We start from the raw sequence: 25471 nt of genomic DNA, 5'->3' as shown, positions 1-25471 counted from the left end.
TGTGTGTGCGCGTGTGCGCGTGTGTGTGTGCACACGCGTGTGTGCGTGAGTGTGTGTGTGTGTAAAATTGCATGGGTTAGATCCTGGGTGTATAGGGGCTTATAAGACACATAGCAGTGTGACTCTGTAACCTCTGTCACCTCTCTAACCTCATTGCTGACCCTTTCATGTCAGAGAGAGATGGAAAGGGAGTTCAGAAGCTGACAAATAAAAAGAGAAATGCTTGTTTTTCCTCAACACCCCTGTGTGTGTGTGCATGTTTGTGTGTGTCCCTAGATTAAGTATTTGTGTGCCTAAGCTTGTCATGCAAGTATTGCATATTTATCTTGAATTCACACTTATCTAACAGCCTTCCGTTCATACATTTGACTCAATATGTTTAGATGGATGTTGACGCCTGGAGCACAACAATCTATGGTTGAAAGCCAGACAGCGGGTGATACGTGAAGAGTTAGTGAACGGGGATGACATCATGAAAAAGAAAACATAGGAGAGCCATCATAACTTGTCGGCAGATAAGTCGATCAACATGCAATTAGCATGCTGTCATTCTACTGTTTTATTCAGATCACCATAAAACACAGGATTTGCGTAAAAATAGCTTATTCCTCTTTTCCTCATTTAGTGATGATGAGATGTCAGAACTGAAACCCCAATCGGGGTCTAATGTCAGGGGTGTAGTTTTTCTGTCTTTATCTCAGTGTCTATAGGGACAAATGGGATCTGATGTCAGGGGGTCGTTTTTCTGTCTTTATCTCAGTGTCTATAGGGACAAATGGGATCTGATGTCAGGGGTGTAGTTTTTCTGTCTTTATCTCAGTGTCTATAGGGACAAATGGGATCTGATGTCAGGGGGTCGTTTTTCTGTCTTTATATCAGTGTCTATAGGGGCAAATGGGATCTGATGTCAGGGGTGTAGTTTTTCTGTCTTTATCTCAGTGTCTAAAGGGACAAATGGGATCTGATGTCAAATGGGATCTGGTCGTAGTTTTTCTGTCTTTATATCAGTGTCTATAGGGACAAATGGGATCTGATGTCAGGGGTGTAGTTTTTCTGTCTTTATATCAGTGTCTATAGGGGCAAATGGGATCTGATGTCAGGGGTGTAGTTTTTCTGTCTTTATATCAGTGTCTATAGGAACAAATGGGATCTGATGTCAGGGGGTCGTTTTTCTGTCTTTATCTCAGTGTCTATAGGAACAAATGGGATCTGATGTCAGGGGGGGTCGTTTTTCTGTCTTTATCTCAGTGTCTATAGGAACAAATGCCTTAAGTGATATAAGTGTTATACAGTGCCTCTGGAAAGTATTCAGACCCCTTGACTTTTTCCACATTTTGTTAGGTTGCAGCCTTATTCTAAAATTGATCAAAAATTTTTTTTCTCTCATCAATCTACACACAATACCCCATAATGACAAAGCAAAAACTGTTTTTTAAAATGGTTGCTAATTTATTCAAAATAAATATGGAAATATAACATTTACACAATTATTCAGATCCTTTACTCAGTACTTTGTTTTGCACCTTTTGACAGTGATTACGGCCTCGAGTCTTCTTCGGTATGACGCTACAAGCTTGGCACACCTGTATTTGTGGAGTTTCTGCAGATCCTCTCAAGCTCTGTCAGGTTAGATGGGGAGCATCGCTGCACAGCTATTTTCAGGTTTCTCCAGAGATGTTCGATCAGGTTTAAGTCAGGGCTCTGACAGGGCCACTCATGGACATTCAGAGACTTGTCCCGAAGCCACTCCTGTGTTGTCTTGGCTGTGTGCTTAGGGTCGTTGTCCTGTTGGAAGGTGAACTTTCACCCCAGTCTGAGGTCTTGAGAGCTCTGGAGCAGGTTTTAATCAAGAATCTCTCTGTACATTTACATTTAAGTCATTTAGCAGACGCTCTTATCCAGAGCGACTTACAAATTGGTGCATTCATACTTTGGTCTGTTCATCTTTGCCTCAATCCTGAATCTAGAGCTCTGTCAGAGTGACCATGGGTTCTTGGTCACCTCCCTGACCAAGGCCCTTCTCCCCTGATTGCTCAGTTTGGCCGGGTGGCCAGCTCTACGAAGAGTCTTGGTGGTTCCAAACATCTTCCATTTAAGAATGATGGAGGCCATTTTGTTCTTGGGGACCTTCAATGGTAAAGACATGTTTTGGTGCCCTTCCCCAGATCTGTGCCTCAACAAAATCTTGTCTCGGAGCTCTACGGATAATTTATTTGACCTTATGGCTTAGTTTTTGCTCTGACATGCATTGTCAACTGTGAGACCTTATATAGACAGGTGTGTGCCTTTCCTAATCATGTCCAATCAATTGAATGTACCCCAGGTGGACTCCAATCCAGTTGTGGAAACATCTCAAGGAGAATCAATGGAAACAGGATGCACCTGAGCTCAATTTCGAGTCTCATAGCAAAGAGTCTGAATCTAAATAAGGTATTTATGTTTTTATGTTTCAATACATTTGCAAATATTTCTAAAAACTTGTTTTCGCTTTGTCATTATGGGGTATTGCGTGTTGATTGGTGAGGATTTCTTATTTTTATCAATTTTAGAAAAAGTATGGAAAAAGTCAAGGGGTCTGAATACTTTCCGAAGGCACTGTAATGGTGGGACAAAAAGGTGAGCAAATGTTGCCCATCGAGATGATGGGAGGGAAGTTAAGAGACAGGATGAAAGAGATAGAGAAAGAATGATGGGAATAGAGGGAGGCAGAGAATGATTTATGAGGTGTGGCAGTTTGAGTTAGGATGGGGCGGCGGGCAGGGGAAAGGAGGGGGGGGGGTTATGCCCTAATCTGGGAGCATATGGTGGGCAAACTGGCCCCAAACACTCATCATTTATCGGTGAAGAAGTGATCTGCCTCCATTCTCTTGGTCCAGCAACCCAGGACAGATGCCACAGCACAGAAGGAAGTGTGCACAGGCAAATAAACACACACACACACACAGACACACACACACACACAAAGTGGAAGATGAAAATGGATAGATTTCTCATTTTTTGTCAACAATCTACACATAAAATACTCAATGTGGAAGAAAAAGTATATAATTTTTTTTTCTTTGTAATGACTGGATGTATTGATACATCACCCAAAGTGCAATTCATAACTTCACCTCAAAGGGATAAAAGGGATACTTTTCTTTATCCGTCTACCAATAGGTGCCCCCTTGGTGAGGCATTGAAAAACCTCCCTGGTCATTTTTGTTGAATCTGCACTTGAAATTCACTGTTCGACTGAGAGACCTTACAGATCATTTCATGTGTGGGGTACAGAGATAAGGTAGTCGTTCAAAAATCATGGTTAACACCATTATGTACACAGAGTTAGTCCATGCAATTTGTTATGCACAATTTTCCTCCTGAACTCATTTAGGCTTGCCATAACAAAGGGGTTGTGTAAGTGGGGGATGGGATATATACCTGTATGAGTGTGTTTTATGTGTTCTTTTACAGGAGACACACTGTAGACATACACAAATATATGCTGTAAAAATACACACAGGCATACTGTAGACATACTGTAGACATACACACAGGCATACTGTAGACATACTGTAGACATACTGTATACATACGCAATGACATATTATAGACACACTGTAGACATACACAAATATATGCTGTAGACATACTGTAGACATACACACAGACATACTGTAGACATACTGTAGATATATTGTAGATATATTGTTGACATACACAAAGACATAATGTATACATACAATACTACTACTAATAATAACAATGTATATATACAATTCCTACTTTGGCCGCCTCTCCTTCCAGTTCTCTGCTCCAAATGACTAGAACGAACTACAAAAATCTCTGAAACTGGAAACACTTATCTCCCTCACTAACTTTAAGCACCAGCTGTCAGAGCAGCTCACAGATCACTGCACCTGTACATAGCCCAACTATAAATAGCCCAAACAACTACCCCTTCCCCTACTGTATTTATTTATTTATTTATTTTGCTCCTTTGCACCCCAGTATTTCTACTTTGCACACTCATCTACTGTCAAATCTACCATTCCAGTGTTTAAATTGCTATATTGTATTTACTTCACCACTATGGCCTATTTGTTGCTTTTACCTCCCATATCTCACCTCATTTGCTCACATTATTATTATATAGACTTATTTTTCTACTGTATTATTGACTGTATGTTTGTTTTACTCCATGTGTAACTCTGTGTTGTTATATGAGAACTTGTTCTCATCTTGCCTACCTGGTTAAATAATGGTGAAATTAAACTAAAACATAAAAAATACATGCACAAAGACGTATTGTAGATATATTTTAGATATACTGTAGACATACACACATACATACTGTAGACATACTGTAGATATATTTTACATATATTTTAGATATATTGTAGACATACACAAAGACATACTGTAGACATACTGTAGATATATTTTAGACATACTGTAGACATACACAAAGACATACTGTTGACATACTGTAGATATATTTTAGACATACTGTAGACATACACACATACATACTGTAGACATACTGTAGATATAATGTAGATATACTGTAGACATACACAAAGACATACTGTAGACATACTGAAGATATATTTTAGATATATTGTAGACATACACACAGACATACTGTAGACATACTGTAGATATATTTTAGATATACTGTAGACATACACACAGACATACTGTAGACATACTGTAGATATATTTTAGATATATTGTAGACATACACAAACACATACTGTTGACATACTGTAGATATATTTTAGATATACTGTAGACATACACACAGACATACTGTAGACATACTGGAGATATATTTTAGACATACTGTAGACATACACAAAGACATACTGTAGACATACTGTAGATATATTTTAGATATATTTTAGATATATTGTAGACATACACAAAGGCATACTGTTGACATACTGTAGATATATTTTAGATATATTGTAGACATACACAAATAAATACTGTAGACATACTGTAGATATATTTTAGATATATTGTAGACATACACACAGACATACTGTAGACATACTGTAGATATATTTTAGATATATTGTAGACATACACAAAGAAATACTGTAGATATATTTTAGATATACTGTAGACATACACACAGACATACTGTAGACATACTGTAGATATATTTTAGATATATTGTAGACATACACAAAGAAATACTGTAGACATACTGTAGATATATTTTAGATATACTGTAGACATACACAAAGACATACTGTAGACATACACACAGACATACTGTTGACATATTGTAGACACACTGTAGATATATTGTAGATATACTGTATACATACACAAAGACATACTGTAAACATACTGTAGACATCATGTACTGTAGACATACACAGACATATACTCATAACAATTAACTATTTCTCTCAATATGGAGCATTACATAGTGCACATTAATATAATTCATTTTTCATGTGCCTGTTTGTGCTGTTGTCTGTTGAATGCCTCCCTGTTTTGAATCAGAGAATATGTCTCCTGGCTGACCATGAGACAGCAGTCTCCGCTGTTACCCATAATGCTTTCTCATCACAGATATTGCTGCATTTGCTTTGTTAATAAATAACTTTACTCTCTCTCTATTCATTCTCCTCAAAAATGTCACTGCAGGAGATGACACAAGTGCAACATTAACTTTTTGCTCATAGAGAGGAAAGATTTTCAGTTTCCAATCTCAAAAAAAGAGAAGGAATTTCCTTGCGTCGTTGGGTCTAGTTCATGCTGTGGAGGCTCCTCAAGCTTGCACGCGCACAGTGATAAAATATATATCCCCTTTCTAAGAAAAAAGGTTTTTCTAGATATATTGTAATAGTGAGCTACACTTTAAAGATTCAGGCGGCCTCTTAATAAGCTCCCCTTCTCTTCTGTGGCCCTAAAAGCAACCAGGGAAATGTTACAAGCCAGAGCCGCAGGGGCTAGCGGTACTGCTGCAAATTTATTCACCTTTCTGGCATAATTGAATTTTTCCTGTTATATTCCAGAGGGGTGGGGGTTAGAAATTAAAAGGCAAAAATACTTTAAAAAGATTCATCCTTCTCCCATTCTTTGGGGATCTTTTATTTCCTATTAGTTTTTTTAACCTTCTTCGTTTGATAAATAATTGAGTTGAATATTTTTGGAGTATAGATTCACAGATGAATCTTTTTCACCCTGTCTTTGTAATATTTCTGTATTTTTTTCTATGTTTAATGTTTATCAAGTGTTGTCTTATCTGTTTGTTACTATGGCTTGAAGTTATTTAAAGGATTCAGTTTCTTCTTTTATATCGTGAGGTCAGTCAGGAAAAGGCCATGTGAATGTTTTTTCCGTTTTGAGTTTATATTTAATGAGCATTGTTCTGTAGCTGTATGCTTGTGCACGTGTGTGTGTGTGTGTGTGTGTGTGTGTGTGTGTGTGTGTGTGCGTGCGTGCGTGTGTGTGTGTGTGTGTGTGTGTGTGTGTGTGTGTGTGTGTGTGTGTGTGTGTGTGTGTGTGTGTGTGTGTGTGAATATGTTTGTATGTGCATGCCTAAGAGAGGAAGAGAGAGGCTGGGAATACAATAAAAGTAGAACAAAAGACAGCAAGCGAAAAGTAAACACATTTTGATCCCAGTAGTGTAGGGCTTGAAGCCAAGAGAGCAGGGGTGGGTGACAACGGTCCTCAGGGGCTGCGGTGTCTGCTGGTGTCTGGTGTTTGCTGATGTCTGCTGGTGTTTGCTGATGTCTACTGGTGACTGCTGATGTCTTCTGGTGTCTGCTGGTGTCTTCTAGTGTCTGTTAGTGTCTGCTGGTCTCTACTGGTGTCTGCAGTGTCTGCTGTTGTCTTCTGGTCTCTACTGAGGTCTGCAGTGTCTGTTGTTTGCTGGTGTCTGCTGATGTCTGTTAGTGTATGCAGTGTCTGCTGGTGTCTGCTGGTGTCTGCTGGTGTGTGCTGGTGTCTGCACTGTCTGCTGTTGTCTGCTGGTGTCTGCTAATGTCTGCTGGTGTCTGCTAGTGTCTGCAGTGTCTGCTGGTGTTTGCTGGTGTCTGCTAGTGTCTGCTGGTGTGTGCTGGTGTCTGCTGTTGTCTGCTGGTGTCTGCTGGTGTCTGCAGTGCCTGCTAGTGTCTGCAGTGTCTGCTGGTGTCTGCTAGTGTCTGCTGGTGTCAAAAGTGTCTGCTGTTGTCTGCTGGTCTCTGCTGGTGTCTCCACTGTTTGCTGGTGTCTGCTGTGTCTGCTGGTGTCTACAGTGTCTGCTGTTGTCTGCTGGTGTCTGAAGTGACTGCTGGTGTCTAAAGTGTCTGCTGGTGGCTGCTGGTGTCAACAGAGTGTGCAGTGTCTGGTCTGCTGGTGTCTGCTGTCCGCTGGTGCCTGAAGTGTCTGCTGCAGTCTTCTGGTGTCAACAATGTCTGCTGTTGTCTGCAGTGTCTGCTGGTGTCTGCAGTGTATGATGTCTGCTGGTGTATGCTGGTGTCTGCATTACTGACTGGTATCTGCTGGTGTTTGTTCTCTCACTAAACCAGGGACCGATGTAGACTTGGGAAACCGGAGCAATCAGAGTCCTAGGAAAGGTGATCAATTAAGCAGACTCTGCAGCCCCTGATTACCAGAAAAATATGAAACTAAATTATTTATAGAATGAAGACGGTAAAAAAAAACAAAGAAGAGACAAAAAAATACCTGCGTTTGGCAAAAGCCTTCACGTGAAAAATTTCAGTTCTTGAATTTCTACCCAGGCTGTGATTCCATCAAAGGTGCATTCAACACTGATTAAATTCCAGGGTTGAAAGACTATGAGGATTTAGTTGGTAATTTTGCTCCAAAATACATAAAAGGTGCTCTCTATGAAATACATTAAGAGGAAATGAAATAACTGAAATATTTCATGTGAAGGCTCTTGCCACATGCAGGTTGGCATTTATTAGGATGACACGTACTGAAGGCAGCTCTGCAGGTAGTCACTAGCTTGCACAGCCACAAAGTCTTACAATCTGATTTTAAACCTAACCTTAACCACTCTGCTACTTTGTGCCTTACCCTAACCTTTAGTTAAAACCTTAAACCCCCCCCCCTACATTTTCACAATATATAGCCAATTTCCACTTTGACACTGGAAATTGCTCAGTGCTGCCTCCAGGAAAATACTGATTCCTATAAACGTCAACCATCTTACCAAACTAAGCCATAAGCAAAGGAAATTGGTGGTGTATTAGTTTGTCATGTTGTGGATTGTAGTCATTCACATTGACTCCTAGCACCATAGCATTGACTGGGGGGTGGCCATTGATTTGTAGGGAAGTGGATTCTAATGCTTTGACAGATATCAAGCATTTCTGTCAATACGTTGATGTAAGCAAGCCATTTTTGCTGGAATATGAGATTAACACACACACACACACACGTGCACACACACACACACACACACACACACACACACACACACACACACACACACACACACACACACACACACACACACACACACACACACACACACACACACACACACACACACACACACACACACACACACACACGTGCACACACACACACACACACACAAATGCAATAATGATAGGGTAGCCTCGAGGTTAGAGCAGGTAGCCTAGTGGTTAGAGCAGGTAGCCTAGTGGTTAGAGCGTTGGGCCAATTACCTGGAAGGTTGCTGGGTTGAATCCCAAAGCTGAAAAGGTAAAAATGTGTCGTTCTGCCCCTGAGCAAGGCAGTTAACCCACTCTTCCCCGGGCGCCGAAGACGTGGATGTTGATTATGGCAGCCCCCAGCACCTCTCTGATTCAGAGGAGTTGGATTAAATGCAGACACATTTCAGCTGAATACATTCCATTCGGACAACTGACTAGGTATCCGCCCTTTCCCTATAATCTTCTATATATGCACCCCACATGCCCAATGAGTGAGCATGGTATATCCAAAAGACTTGTTTCCAAACAGTATAATGTTCCTCTTTATGAAGGAAAACGTGCTAGCCTATTAGCAACAGATCAACATACTGTAAAAATCCTTTTTCACAGCCTTTGAAAAACGTGTTTTGTGGCTTAACCACCCAAGCATTGGAAGCCAATTGTAATCTTCAGAGGGCAAGTCAAACTGAACATTTTCACTAGTTTTTCTTCTTTCATCACTCAGGGACTTGAGACAAGCCAAGATAACCTCACAGATTGCCTCAAGCGATTACATTTCTGTTATTTCGCCAAGGCTACATGCTCATATTGACTCGTTCCCCCTTCGTTGGTTAGACACCAAGGACTTAGTAGGAAATGGATTTGGATCAGGGCGACTGGGACTAATTTTAAACGTCAGTCAATAAATTGATGCCACAGCCGGCGCGCCGCAGAACGGATGAAACAAGCACCTAAGAGTATATAGAGCACCCAATATTCTATCAAGCAAAGGCAGCAGGTGCAGCAAAAACATCAAATATTATTTTGTCATGTGTTGTTTTGTTCCTGCCTCAAGAAAAGGTGTCATGAAATAAATGACTGTTAGATTTGCGTGCCAGCGGTTGGGGTTTTCATTTGCCAAACCCTCGTTTGTGTGATTGTAATATGTGGACAGAGCATATTGCCAGAATGGGATTTAAAGGATGTAAGGTGTTGTCGGCCATTTTGGCAATAGAATGTCACAGGTCAGATACAGTGACAAGGCCAGGTAATAGTGGCCCCTGTATTTAATTAGAAAATAAAAAGTATACCTTGTTCCTAATTCCTTAATTCCGTGCATCAATTTAAGTAACATAATAAAAACATCCCCAACCAAATCTGTCAGTTTAAGCTAGAGATATATTTTTTTTGCGTGGGCTGCCTCTCAATCCACCACATCTGCATCTGCGGTGGAAATTGACCCAAGCTATAAAGGTGTTGCTATTATGGTGATAAACTATGATGAAACTCACGAACACCATGGTGTTCTCCGTTTTGCTTTACAACCCATACACATCTGAAGTCGGTCATGCTGATGTGCCAACTTGTCTGACCACACTACAGAAAGGGTAGTCCTTCACGAACACCATGTTGTTCTCCGTTTTGCTTTACAACCCATACACATCTGAAGTCGGTCATGCTGATGTGCCAACTTGTCTGACCACACTACAGAAAGGGTAGTCCTTCACGAACACCATGGTGTTCTCCGTTTTGCTTTACAACTCATACACATCTGAAGTCGGTCATGCTGATGTGCCAACTTGTCTGACCACACTACAGAAAGGGTAGTCCTTCACGAACACCATGGTGTTCTCCGTTTTGCTTTACAACTCATACACATCTGAAGTCGGTCATGCTGATGTGCCAACTTGTCTGACCACACTACATCTGAAGTCGGTCATGCTGATGTGCCAACTTGTCTGACCACACTACAGAAAGGGTAGTCCTTCACGAACACCAATGGTGTTCTCCGTTTTGCTTTACAACCCATACACATCTGAAGTCGGTCATGCTGATGTGCCAACTTGTCTGACCACACTACAGAAAGGGTAGTCCTTCACGAACACCATGGTGTTCTCTGTTTTTCTCTACGAGGAAGTTTTGTGCTCAAAAATATAGGGGTTAAATATGTGTAAAAATATATATTTATATATTTCCTGAGCTTTCTTATATCTCCTAGATATAGGACAGACACTTCAAAACCTTATTCCTTATGATTTATTAGTTTTATTGTTTTTTTTGCCATTTCTGAATGCGTTATTCAATATTTCTATGGGCTATAGTATTAAAGGCCATATTCAATATTTTATCAAATAATTTTTTATATTTTTGTGGGATACCTAAAGGGGTCCTAAAATTCTAAATGAAATAGCTATATGATCCATGGTATGACCATCTTAAAACCGACTTAGACTTTTAGAGGTTATTTGCAAACCTATTCTGTTCTCTCTTTTTCCTTGCTAAAAGTTATTTCCTCCTTTCCTCAGGCCTCAATCTTCTCCTCATCTCTTCTCTTTCCTTGTCTACTTTCACCCTCTTCCTGTCTATCTTCCCTTCTCTCTCCACTATCCGCTTTCCAAGCAGCGTGTCGATTAATTAATAGCCGGCTAATTTAATTTCCCAAAAAGTTTAAGCATGAATAAAGACTGACAAGACAAAGTTCTTATCTGCCCAAAGTTGAATTAGACTCAGCAAGGTTTTCATAGAAGCATACGGGGTCAGAGTGGAAACAGTGGCATGGGTAGGGAACCGGGAAAGGGGATGAGGAGGCGAGTATGATACAGTGGAAGGAAAGGGAGAGAAGACTGTGGCAAGTTAGTCAGTCTGTAATGACCTATTGGACGGGGGCACGGGGTGGTCTGCTTCATGTTGGGTATTCTGGGTGCGCAACAAAAGGTGTGTGTGTTTGTGGAGTCTTGTTCTGATACGGATCACCGGCACCCCACTCCCCCCACTGTACCGACACAGCACACACAGTCACTCAAGCACACACACACACACACACACACACACACACACACACACACACACACACACACACACACACACACACACACACACACACACACACACACACACACACACACACACACACACACACACACACACACACACACACACACACACACACACACACACACACACACACACACACACACACATACCTGTCAACCTGGTCCACCTGGATGGGGTTTCCCCTGGCAGCATTGAGACAAGGCACTGGTTGAAAATCAATTGGCTGAGAGTATTATGGGGACGAAGTGTCTGCATGTATTAGATTTGGCCCAGAGGCCCCAAGAGGGATCTCGGTGCATATCGGAGACAAGAATGCCCTCAATCCAAATGGACAGGAATTATTATGAGGGTGTGTGTTGTGGTTTGGGTCTTGTTCTTCTGTGTTTCTGTGTGTGTACCTGTGTGTACCTGTGTGTCAAATCAAATTGTATTGGTCACATACACATACTTAGCAGATATTATTGTGGGTGTAGAAAATTCCTAGGAAGTGCAGTAGTATCTAACAATTCATAACAATACACACAAATCTAAAAGTAAAAGAATGGGATTAAGAAATATATAAATATTAGGACGAGCAATGTCAGAATGGTATTGACTAAAATACAGTAGAAAACAGTATGTAAACATTATTAAAGTGACTCGTGTTCCATTATCACCCAGGTCCCCGAGCTAATGATGAGCTTGGAGGGTACTATGGTTTTGAAGGCTGAGCTATAGTTAATGAGCAGAATTCTTACATAGGTATTCCTCTTGTCCAGATGGGATAGGGCAGTGTGCAGTGTGATGGCAATTTCATCATCTGTGGATCCATTGGGGCGGTATGCAAATTGCATTGGGTCTAGAGTGTCAGGTAAGGTGGAGGTGATATGAACCTTAACTAGCCTCTCAAAGCACTTCATGATTACAGAAGTGAGTGCTACAGGGCGAAAGTGATTTAGTTCAGTTACCTTTTCTTTCTTGGCAACAGGAACCACTCTGGACATATTGAAGCAATTGAGGACAGCAGACTGGGATAGGGAGAGATTGAAATGGTCTGTAAAATCTCTAGCCAGCTGGTCTGCGCATGCTCTGAGGACGCGGCTAGGGATGCCGTCTGAGCCGGTAGCCTTGTGAGGGTTAACACTCTTGAATGTCTTACTCACGTCGGCCATGGAAAACGAGAGCCCACAGTCCTTGGGAGCGGGTCTCGTCGGTGTTTAGCTTGTCTGGGAGCAATACTTCAGTTTCTGCGATGTGGCTAGTTTTCCCTTTGCAATCCGGGATGGTTTATAGACCCTGCCACTTACGTCTTGTGTCTAAGCCGTTGAATTGTTACTCCACTTTGTCTCTGTACTGACATTTCGCCTGTTTGATTGCTTTACCATACTCCCAGTCACCTTGTTGGGGTAAAATGCTGTGGTTTGAGATTTCCGTTTTGCATGAATTCTGCCATCTATTATCCATGGTTTATGGTTTGGGTAGGTTTTAATAGTCACAGTGTGAACACCATCCCCTAAACACTTCCTGAGGAACTTAGTCACTGTGTCCATGTATAAGTCAATGTTATTCTCAGAGGCAACTCAGAACATATCCCAATCAGCGTGATCAAAACCATCTTGAAGCATGGATTCTGTCAGACCACTGTTGAATAGACCTTAGCACAGGTACTTCCTGTTTTGAGTTTCTGCCTATAGGAAGGGAGTCGTGATCTGATTTGCCAAAGGGAGGGCGGAGGAGGGCCTTGTAGCCATCCTTGTAGTAACAATGTTTGAGAGTTTTTTAAGTGTGAGTACTACAGGCAATGTGTTGATATAACTTCGGTAGCATTTTCCTCAAATTTACTTTGTTAAAATCCCCAACTAACTAATCCCCTAACTACATGCGGTCTCAGGATATGTGATTTCCAGTGTAGTTCCTTGAGGGCTGTCGTGGTATCAGCTTAGGGGGGAATATACATGGCTGTGACTGTAACCACAGAGAATTCACTTGGGAGGTAATACAGTCAGCATTTGATTGTGAGGTATTCTAGGTTGGGTGAACAGAAGGACTTGAGTTCCTCTACATTATCACAATCACACCATGAGTAGTTAATCATGAAACACTGCCTTTCTTCTTCCCAAAGAATGATTTATTCCTGTCTGTGCAATGCACAGAGAACCCAGCTGACTGTATGGACAGGGACAGTATACTTTTTTATTTATTTTAACTTTATTTAACCAGGCAAGTCAGTTAAGAACAAATTCTTATTTTCAATGGCAGCCCAGGAACAGTGGGAGTTGCCTGTTCAGGGAGAGAATGACAGATTTGTACCTTGTCAGCTTGGGGATTTGAACTTGCGACCTTCTGGTTACTAGCCCAATGCTCTAACCACAAGGCTACCCTGCCGCCCCGGAGAGAGCCATAATTCCGTGAAACAGGAGATCCTTGCCTGAGCTCATCAACTTTATTGTCCAGGGACCGAACATTAGCGAGTAATATACTCTGAAGCAGTGGATGTTGTGCACACCTCCTGAGTCAAACTAGAAGTCCACTCGAATACCTCTTATCCGCTGGCAGCATCTTGGAGCAGCCTCTGGGATCATTTAAATTGGGAAAGTTTTATTTCTGGTAGTAATGCTGGTGTGCAACTTCCACTGATATCCCCCAAATGTTGGCTGTATGTAATAACGCGAACAACGTTCTGGACTAATAATGTAAGAAATAACACACACAAAAACAAAATACTGCAAAGTTGCTTATGAGCTAGAAACAGAGCTGCAATGTCTGTCGGCACCATGTAGTTGTGTGTATGTGTTTGCATGGTTATATATGTGTGCTTGCATGCTGGTCTATATGTGTGCTATCATATGAATAGGGATGAGCCCTAAACATAGACTTTTATCGAACAAAGTTGCTGGCTCCCTCGTTCCCTCTTTAAACTGTAAAGAACACAGTTGGACTTCAAGATAATTAAACATATGACAATTTTGTAAAGAAAAATGAATAGTTTCTCTATGTACATTGGATCGAACCAAGGTGAGGAGAATGGAGTGGAGGATAGGAATTTCCTTGTTAGCATATCTCACAGAAAGAGGGGGAGCCCAATATGTCTCCTTTCTTTACTCTGTTCGACAGCGTAAAATGTCAGATACCCATCTGGAAATTATTTCCATTTTATTACGCCGACATCTTCCAGAGCAGGGACTTTGGAATCTAATTAGTTTGGACAGAGAAGTGGGACCGAGGCAGACGAGTGTGTATGGAGCGCTGAGAGGAGGAGACTTCTCTTGGGGCCCTCGTAGATGGCTTGAGAGGGTCCCGGGGGTTAACTGGAACTCTGGAAATGAAGATAAGGCTCTTAGATGAAGGTTCAGCAGGAACAATCTTTTCTATTAGAGACAGTTGAATATGGAGTTCCCTTGATAACATGCCAACTGGGCCTTATCGACACAGAAGAGTGTGTGTGTGTCTCAGTGTGTGTCTCAGTGTGTCAGGAAGTTTCTAAAACAGGGGTTCAATTACTCCTCCAAAACTGATGATTTCAACAAAATGTTCACTGGCAACACTGCTGGTTAATCGACGCCAAAGCTCATATTATCTTTCATGAAGTGAGTTTTAAATTAGGACTGATGACCTCCATGTTTAATAGTGGAAGGTCTTATTAGAGAACCCTTCAATGATCTTAGCTTCCCTAAGTATACCAAGGGACCCTTACTACCCTTTCTCACCCCGCCCAACCATTTCCTCCCACCACGCCGGCCAATTAGTACAACCTCAAACAAAAGCCAATTAATTCCTGCTTTTGATTATGAGCAACATGACCCTCTGGGCCTTCACTAAATTGTCTGATTAGCACTTCTCGAACGTAGGGGCATGATCTGATTGGTCTTTTTCATTTTTACTATTCCTTAAATATCTCAGGCTGTAGAAATGAATACTATTCTGGGATTAGTTGATGTTTCTCTTAGGTACAGGTCTAGAATTAGATTCCCCTCCCGAATCCTAACCTTAACCATTAGTAGGCCACCTGTTGAAGAGAGGCTGAAAAAAGCATTTTAAAAACAACCAAAACTGCATTGTTTTTCTGGCATACATCTAGCTGCACAAACCGTATTTTCCCAAGTGCCTTGCTTTCCATGAGAAATGGGTAAGCATTATGAAGCCCAAAAATCCACTGTAGTGTGAGATTTTGGAGTAATGCACACAGTCACTACTCAGCATTCTCCAAACCTAGCTAAGGATGCGAAAGCATATACCTTCCTCCCCCCAAAAAGTAAGGAAAAGCCCACTGTAGCTCCTTTAATACAGGGGCAATGAATTTCAATTATGCATGAAGCAGAGGCAGTTTGGGAAATAATCGCTTCCCCCAGAGAACTGAACAGCCTGTTCCCCCCTCCCATCTCGCCCCGCAGTATCAAATAATAATCTAATGTCACGCACAGAAGAAAGGTTACTTTCTGCATACGCATTGATATTTCCGCTCGGGGATGCTGACCTTTTTCCATTAAGCTGTGATTTTTTAAATGTGACACAGCCGTAGCAGAGGCGGTGTCTGTGTGTTATATTAACATTCATTATGCCATTTGTTCTATGTGAAAAAGCAGTAGTGGTGTTGTTGACTCCGCCTTAATTGACTGCGCGACATAATTCCCTTTTAGTCAACCTTGAGCGTGTTTTTCTTAAAATGTCCTTAATCTTGTTTCACACTCAACACCCACTATCTGGTATGTGGTTGCATCTCTGTTAAACATCATATTGCTGCATCTCTGTTAAACATCAAATTAGGCAATGTTCTTGGCAGTTTTTTGCACTGTGACCCTGAATATTAGATTTTTATCTAGCATATTATTACGTCTTATTGAAGTATTATGAGTTGTCTTGTTGTGAAACTAAAACAATGAATTGCTTACTGAATCTCCCTGTTCACCCACGACTGCGTGGCCGCGCACGACTCCAACACCATCATTAAGTTTGCTGACAACACGATGGTGGTAGGCCTGATCACCGACGACAATGAGACAGCCTATCGGAAGGTCAGAGACTTGGCAGTGTGGTGCCAGGACAACAACCTCTCCCTCAACGTCAGTAAGACAAATGAGCTGATCTTGGACTACAGGAAACGGAGGGCCGAGCAAGCCCCCATTTACATCGACTAGGCTGTAGTAGAGCAGGTCGAGAGCTTCACGTTCCTCAGTGTTCACATCACAGAGCATCTGTCATGGTCCACACACACCAGCACAGTCATGAAGAGGGCACAACAACACCTCTCCCCCATCAGGAGGCTGAAAAGACTTGGCATGGGCCCTCAGATCCTCAAAACATTCTACAGCTGCACCACTGAGAGCATCTTGACTGGCTGCATCACTGCTTGGTATGGCAGCTGCTTGACATCGACCACTACAGAAGGTAGTGTGTATGGCCTATTACATCACTGGGGATGAGCTCCCTGTCATCTAGGACCTCATTACCAGAGGTCAGAGGAAGGCTCTAGAAATTGGCTCCAGCCAGCCAAGTCATAGAGTATTAGTTAAATAGTTAACCAAATAGCTACCCTGACACTTTTTTTCAGAAATGCTGCTACTATCCTGTTGCCTAGACACTATATCCCTACCTATATGTACATACTGTATCTACCTCAACTGCCTCGTACCCCTGCACATCGACTCTGTTCTGTATATATCCAAGTTATACATTACTCAAGTTATACATTACTCATTGTGTATTTATTATTATTACTTTTATTATTACGTGTTATTACTTTTCTATTATTTCTCAATTTTCTTTCTCTCTGCATTTTTGGGAAGTGCCCAACAATGCAGTAAGCATTTCACTGTTATTCTATGAAGAATGTGACAAATTACATTTGATTTGATTTAGATTTTCTTTGAACAGTTTTATGCTGGACTGGTTAAACACAGTATGTTGGTGGATTAGTCCACACTGGTTGGCTCTGTTGTCCCATTTCACAAACATGATATGTTCTGCCATTTCTTTTCATTGCTATCCTTCATAAAAAGATGATCACTTCATGAAACTGATTATAAGTGTGTTTTCTGCTATCACATGTGCTCATCTAACTCTATTGTCCAAGACTCATCCTTTTTATTATGTGTCCTCCTCATTTGCTGTCTTATATTAACTCCGATACCCTTTCTGTCTGCAGATCTCAGGCCTCTGCCTGATGTGGCCATGACTGGGAACTGCACCCATGAGTGTACCGAGTTCGGCCACTCCGACGCCTGCTGGATGCCTGGCCAGCCCTCCCCCAATCGTAAGAGCTCCACCAAGAACGCCCCCAAGCTCTCCACCTTCGTGCCTTACCTGGAGAGTGAGGGGCAGGACCACCTCATGGCCAACGGCAGTCCCAAGCCCATGGCAGACGAGCGTGGGAGTGCTGGAGGTGGCAGCGGAGGCTCCAAGGTGGCTAACATCCGCTTCCTGCCCCCTTACAGCAGTGCCTTCTCCGGGGGCAGCGACTCCGGCAAAGGCTGCGAGGAGATTCCCCTGAGCCAGGCAGCCGAGTACCAGTCCGCCACCACACCCACCAACCAGGGCTCCAAGAGAGAGATTTACCTGTGAGGGCGATGATGTGGCCACCACCCCACCACCTTCACCCTTACCCTTATGCCCACTGTTCCTGACCCCATGCCCTCAGGCCTACCCCCTCACTACCCCTGTGCCTAGCTGCTGTGTCGTCTAAGAAGTGCCATAGCACCACCACCACCCTCCTTTTTATAACCACCTCCCACCGTATGAGGCTTTAGAATCCACAAAACCTCCAATTAATTAAATAAAGAGTACAAATCGGTCAGCCCAACAAAGAAGATACTTGGCGAGTGCAAATTCTACTGACAGAATGTAAACTACACTATCATTTAAACATTGTGATAACTTAATTGGAGACTATTTAGTTATGATTGCGTGTTCAAGTTTTTTTTTTACAATGAATTTCTGTTGGAGTTCCGTTGGAACTGAAAACAATGAGGGTAGAAAAGTGTTCTTGTAAAATAGACACATGAATATACAGTGTTTTGTTTCCTTTTTTTTAGAAGTGAGTGTCGGTCTCAACTCTGGGACCTCCAATTAATAAGCAATAAGGCACGAGGGGGTGTGGTATATGGCCAATATACCACGGCTAAGGGCTGTTATTAGCACGACACACCGCGGAGTGCCTGGATACAGCCATTTGCCGTATTTTGGCCATATGCCACAAACCCATGAGGTGCCTTATTGCTATTATAAAGTGGTTACTAATGTAATTAGAGCAGTACAATAAATGTACCCATGGTATACGGTCTCATATACCATGGCTGTCAGCCAATCAGCATTCAGGCCTAGAACCACCCAGTTTATAACTAGAATTAGAGCGGTGTTTCTCTTGCCTGACTACCCAAACTCCTTGCTCCTGCAAAATGCTACACCACACCCAAGGATGTTAGTTTCTTCTCCGCAATGAGTCATGATCCGAGTATCTTGCGCAGCGATTTCTAGAAGAGGAAAAAAAGCACTCTAGCCATTCTGATTGGTACCAGAAACCAATGGGTTTGGACAGAGCCAGAACACGTGGATAAAGCGGCAGTTTGAAAATTCGACATTGGCTTTGATACTCTGATTGGTTAGAGATGATCCAATCACTGATTACTATGTTTTGTACACCACCCCTCATTTTAGTCGACACCACAAACAACTTCAATGATGGCAGTCTCAGACTGAAGTATGTAGCGAACTATAGAGCCGTGGAAGAATTCAGTTTGAGTCGTCAGGCAAGTCCTGCTCCTACTCAAGAGGACACAGCTGACTGGTAATTTTGCCATCCTTTGCTCAACATAAGACATTACAGTCCTCAACACATTTTTCACAACCAAGGGGTCTTTATCAATGTACAGAGCTGTAAATACAATGGACATGAGTTAGACTTTAAGCGTTTTATTAGATTATTTTCCTTTGGCTGTATAGAGCTTCAATAAGAGCTGTACCTTTTTGAGTCATTGTCGTTATGATCTCACAGTGATGTGGAACCTTTGTTGGTTGGTTGTGTTATCCATGATGCACCGGTTGACAATACCAAGTGTAACACTGGGAGGATTTATAACCTTTGACACATCACTGAACATGTGAAGCTACAGTACACATTTGTGACGTTGTATTCCTCATCTTTACTATGATCTTGGACAAAAGAAAAACACTTGAGAAAAAAATGGTGCTGGTGTTAAATGTGTTGGCTGAAGGGGATGTCAATGTCTACTGCTGTGCATTTTCAGTCCCTCGCCACCCAAATCTCAAACTCCTTGATTGAGGTCTCACCGAAGGATCAATTCACACCAGGTATCCAGTTGGAGAGCAACAAGAAACAGCTTGCTTTTGTTAAGGTGTATCGTTCCATGGTGCACATACTCCATAACTCTAACTCTCATGTATTGCAATCTCTAGTTTCTAAGTTTGGCAATTCAGTAGTCATCTTTGTGAAAACTGATGGTATTTATCACCTGCTGTTCCAAGTCAGTTCCCCACTGTAGCACGGCTGTTAGAGACCTGCTGTGGGTGTGAGGTAAAGTCTGTCCTGGTCCTGTGGTGTGATGGTGGTAGTAGTTGGAGAGTTGGGGAGGATTCACAGCTCTCCTATACACTAGCGCGCTAACCCCGCTAACCCCGCCCTGCAGAGGCATTGCTCTAATTGAGCCTGGAGGCATCGTTCATTAGCAGTGATCATTTCCACATCTCAAAACCGAGCAGGGTGTCCTGGCGGTTTGGAAGTTAATTTGGAGTCTCATAATAATAACTGCTGACAGTAATGGGGATTTCACCTGTGGCAATGAGCATCAGCCATGATTGGACTAATGAAAACGCATTGAGGAGAAAAAAGAGAGTGTGAAAAAGACCTCCAGACTACTAACACTACAGCTGGAGCTCTTGCACAACATAAACACCACCGCAGGATACACTCAAAGAGACTGTTGTTGTTATGGCTTGCTAGGATACAAAACATGATTCAGGTGAGGTCATTTAAGGGTCATGGCATCAAAAAGCTAAGATCACAAGGTCAGGCCAGTATGTGTATCTTATGTTCCTGTGTCTGACCGTAGACTGCATTTTTTGTGTATGCATTTCTAGTATGCTTTGAATTACAGTTCACATTCAACAAGTCCATGGCTGACTTGATTGTGCGTGCTTCAATGTATAACATGATTTACATGTGACTAAATGGTTAACCATTGTAAATAATGCATCATTTAAAAATCTCAGTCATGGGTCTATCATGGTGACAATCAATCCCTGTGACTTTTGAAAAAGCACGTATTTTATTTAAAGCCACATAATAAAGGGATCGTCTACAAGAACATAAAAGGCATGAAAGAAACGGTGGGCAGCATTGAATCTGTTTTGAATCTGTTTGAAATGAACTGTATTTCAGTTCTACTGGGCTATGTCAACATTGTACAATATACTACATTAATTAATGAATACAATTTTCATCATCACCTATTCTAATGAACACAAAGTAATGTTCAACCAAATACTCCCAATGACTTCTCCACAGGAAGGTCCATACACAGTAACAGCTAGGGTCTTGGACCTCAAGTAACTGTTCATTCAAAGTATATCTCAATGTTGATTTCATGTCCTTGTTTGATAATGTATAGATCAAACACTGGTCCGATATTAAGTCACTGGTTTCCCCCGTGGTGTTCCTTCACAGCAAACACACATTTTTCTCCCTGACAGGGCCTCTAGTCCCCTGGTTCTCCCTGACAGGGCCTTTAGATTCCTGGTTCTCCTAGACAGGGCCTCTAGTCCCCTGGTTCTCCCTGACAGGGCCTTTAGATTCCTGGTTCTCCTAGACAGGGCCTCAAGTACCCTGGTTCTCCCTGACAGGGCCTTTAGATTCCTGGTTCTCCTAGACAGGGCCTCTAGTCCCCTGGTTCTCCCTGACATGGCCTTTAGATTCCTGGTTCTCCTAGACAGGGCCTCAAGTACCCTGGTTCTCCTAGACAGGGCCTCTAGTCCCCTGGTTCTCCCTGACAGGGCCTTTAGATTCCTGGTTCTCCTAGACAGGGCCCCTAGTCCCCTGGTTCTCCCTGACAGGGCCTTTAGATTCCTGGTTCTCCTAGACAGGGCCTCTAGTCCCCTGGTTCTCCCTGACAGGGCCTTTAGATTCCGGATTCTCCTAGACAGGGCCTCTAGTCCCCTGGTTCTCCCTGACAGGGCCTTTAGATTCCTGGTTCTCCTGGACAGGGCCTCTAGTCCCCTGGTTCTCCCTGATAGGGCCTTTAGATTCCTGGTTCTCCTAGACAGGGCCTCAAGTCCCCTGGTTCTCCCTGACAGGGCCTTTAGATTCCTGGTTTTCCCTGACAGGGCCTCTAGTCCCCTGGTTCTCCCGGACAGGGCCTCAAGTCCCCTGGTTCTCCCCGACAGGGCCTCTAGTCCCCTGGTAACCTCCCCGACAGGGCCTCTAGTCCCCTGGTAACCTCCCCGACAGGGCCTCTAGTCCCCTGGTAACCTCCCCGACAGGGCCTCTAGTCCCCTGGTAACCTCCCCGACAGAGCCTCTAGTCCCCTGGTAACCTCCCCGACAGGGCCTCTAGTCCCCTGGTAACCTCCCCGACAGGGCCTCTAGTCCCCTGATAACCTCCCCTGCCCACCCATGGACTGATCAGGACCTCCAGTGCCGGAGGGATAGATTCTAAGCCCTTCTGAGCTCCATCTCCTGAGTTGACATAGCTGATATACAGCTGATATACAGAGGGCTGACGGGGTAGAGGGCTGCAGGGAGGACGGGGAGAAGGGGTCCTTGAACAACAAATGGGGAGGGAGATGGAGATAGAGATGGAGTGAGAGTAAATGATTTGTGAAGGGGGTAGGTCATGTGGCACCAATTAACCCCAGCTTTTTGTGGTGGTGCGGAGAAGCTGACCTTTGAGATGCGATGCTATTTGCTTTTCTTTAACCTTTGAGGCTCAATGTGAACACACAGTGAAATTTGATAGGGGATGAGGAGTGTGTGTGTGTGTGTGTGTGTGTGTGTGTGTGTGTGTGTGTGTGTGTGTGTGTGTGTGTGTGTGTGTGTGTGTGTGTGTGTGTGTGTGTGTGTGTGTGTGTGTGTGTGTGTGTGTGTGTGTGTGTGTGTGTGTGTGTGTGTGTGTGTGTGTGTGTGTGTGTGTGTGAACACTCGCTTGTATGTAGCACACAGGTGTTTTTTCTGTATTTGTAGCTTTAGAGGTGCTGCCTGCATACTGTAAAAAGATGGCTCCACCTAAGCTCTATGGACTCTTCTGACAGTCTCACAAACTCTCACTCTCTCCAACGGGAATCACCTGGAGTTTATCCCTAGAGAGGAGCTGTCACAGATACGGGCAGGAGAAGACTGTGTGCGTGTGTGCGCGTGCATGCATATGAGAGAGTGTGCACGTGTGTCCAGCACCGCTGCAGCAGCATCCTATTTTATGCTGAGGCAAAGCATGCCTGTGTTGATTTGGTTGGTTTATTGCTTTGTGTGTGCATTTTATTCAATTGTATTCCTTAATTCATGAAGCATGTAGAACTCTTTACCTCAACGGATCGGCTTATACAGTAACTGGCCCGTGAAACATGGAATGCAGTCAGTGCAGACAGGCGTAACATGGATAACAAGGGATAGTATTTGGCACATCTTTTTCACATCCCCTTTGTGTTTTTGTGCTCAGTAATGTTCAAATCCTCATCATGATGATACTTCCACCTCGTTTGCTTTTAAGAGACTATTTCACAGATTCAGAGAATTGGGTGTGCTCATAAATATGGTTGGATATTAATTATAGTGAATAGAAAATGGAATGTAGATCAGTACTTGTAATGTTATCAAGGGATTCCCTTGTTGGTCTATATATCTTGATTCCTAAGTATTCATTAAAGCAACCTAGAATGAGTTTAGAGTGCTAATTGAAATCACTTTGCTTTCCAGTGTGTGACTTTTAGGTGTGTGTTTTGAAAATGGCTCAGTCAATGGTATGCGGAGTGGCATTGAGCCCTCATTTGTAGGACCCCACCATTATAACGATATCACTGGGGTGGGCAGTTCAATCCGAAGCCCACCTCCAAGGTCTATCAATTACGTTGAAGCTCCAATCACATCACATTATGGTGTCAAATCATACCAGCAGAACAAACAATACACAGTTAATCAAGGTGCAAATATCAACTGGGGCTGGTCAAAGAAATAGGTCGGTGCTGGTTGTTCCTGATGAGGAGATTTAGTAGAGCATGAAAAAGCCAATTTTATAAATATATACATTTTTGTTGTTGTCTACGTTGTTTTATTAATAGAATAAAAACAACACAGCTATAAACATATACATATAAATGGTATTTGCTATTTTTACCAGAGGCATTGGATTTTTGGCTTTGTAAAATATGTCCTGCATTTCCACAAGGCAGACTGTGTTCTACGTTTCCTGTTTCCCCTTAATGATGGGTGCTTAATGACAGCATAACTCTGACATACTCACAATACAATGAAACACACAAAACGCTATGACATGGGAAACGTAACTGTCATAACTTTGAATAAACAATCACAAAATCAGTTAAAGGAACTGAAACAAAGCAGATGATGCTTATTGAGAAAACAGTTCATTTTTAAACAATCTCGCTTTGTGCCATGTAGGAGTTATTCAGTTATTGGGTTCCTCATCCCTTTCTTACCCCAAAAGCTGAAGAAAGTGAAACTCGCTCCCCTTAAGGTAACTCGCCCCAAAAGGTTCGGGTGAGCTTTCGAAATGAGAAGAAGAAAACAGGAATAATCAGCTGCCGCTAAATTATGTCTTTATAGAAAGTCAAACTTTGTAGCCTAATTGTTGGTTATATACAATATATATAGGAAACATGCTTGTGATGCCTTGTTTTCTGGTACAGTTTTATGTACATGCAAGTGTAGCTTTTTTTTAAATTAAGAAAAAAAACATTGTCAAATCCAACGACAAGTCTAAATTGTAAGATATTTTTCCCAATAGGGTATGTTAGGGTGTGAGTGGTCAGGTTTTGCAGAAATGGTGAGGATGCTGACTCTGTCTCAAACCTCTTCTGTAACTACTCACTGGCTTTACGGCTTTTTACTCTGTTTCATTTGATTTTTTATTTGATCTTTATTGCAAAATAGTGGCTTTGAGGAAATCTGGTTCTATGTTCGTTTTTAGCCTAATTAGTTTTTATTATGTTAAGATCAGTATCTGCATGTTTGAACAATAAATGTGGTCTTTTATTTTTGCTGGGCAAATCAAAGAAACAATATCTTGTAATTATCCTTCCTTATAGCTTTACAATAAAATACATTCAATAAAAATGTGTTTGCCTTTTTTTGCAGTTCTGTATGTATGATAATTGTCTGAAATGAATACATTCACATCATTACCATGCATTGTATTCAAAGAAATTCCAAACTTGTACAATCATAACATAACATCTAATTATAGATCATAATCAGGGTAGATGTGGTCATAGTGGAGGATGTACACTGAGTGTACAAAATAACTTTCTAATATTGAGTTTGCCCTGAGAACAGCCTCAATTCGCCAGGGCATGGACTCTACAAGGTGTCAAAAGTGTTCCACAGGGATGCTGGCCCATGTTGACTCCAATGCTGGATGTTGGCTGTATATCCTTTGGGTGGTGGAACATTCTCAATATACATGGGAAACTGTTGTGCGTGAAAAACCCAGCTGCATTGCAGTTCTTGATACACTCAAACCAGTGTGCCTGGCACCTACTACCATACCCCGTTCAAAAGCACTTAGATCTTTTATCTTGCCCATTCATCTTCTAAATGGCACACATACACAATCCATGTCTCAAGGCTTAAAAATCCTTATTTAACCCGTCTCCTCCTTTTCATCTACGCGGATTGAAGTGGATTTAAGAGGTGACATGAATAAGGGATCATAGCTTTCACCTAGTCAATCTATGTCATGGAAAGAGCAAATGTTCTTAATGTTTTGAACACTCAGTGCATTTTTAAAAATTGACAATTCTACAGATGTAGGATCTTAATTTGAGACATTTTGCTACTGCAGGAAAATAATCCTGCAGCAACAGGAAATG

The 25471-nt window shown here is 42.2% G+C and overlaps 1 protein-coding gene across 3 annotated transcripts in view; it reads left to right on the top strand.

The window, feature by feature from the left end:
* LOC123993584 (protocadherin-1-like) overlaps positions 1-24710 on the top strand; it is a 405421-nt gene extending 380711 nt beyond the window's left edge. For all 3 annotated transcript variants that reach the window (XM_046295906.1, XM_046295904.1, XM_046295905.1), the window contains exon 5: positions 17566-24710. In XM_046295906.1, the coding sequence (XP_046151862.1) occupies positions 17566-17981 (416 nt within the window). In that variant the 3' untranslated portion in view covers positions 17982-24710. The remainder of the gene's footprint in view (positions 1-17565) is intronic.
* Positions 24711-25471: the final 761 nt, after the last annotated feature.

This window comes from Oncorhynchus gorbuscha, linkage group LG13 (genome assembly GCF_021184085.1).
Source record: "Oncorhynchus gorbuscha isolate QuinsamMale2020 ecotype Even-year linkage group LG13, OgorEven_v1.0, whole genome shotgun sequence".
Lineage (NCBI taxonomy): Eukaryota > Metazoa > Chordata > Actinopteri > Salmoniformes > Salmonidae > Oncorhynchus > Oncorhynchus gorbuscha.
This window is presented reverse-complemented; position numbering and strand designations above follow the sequence as displayed.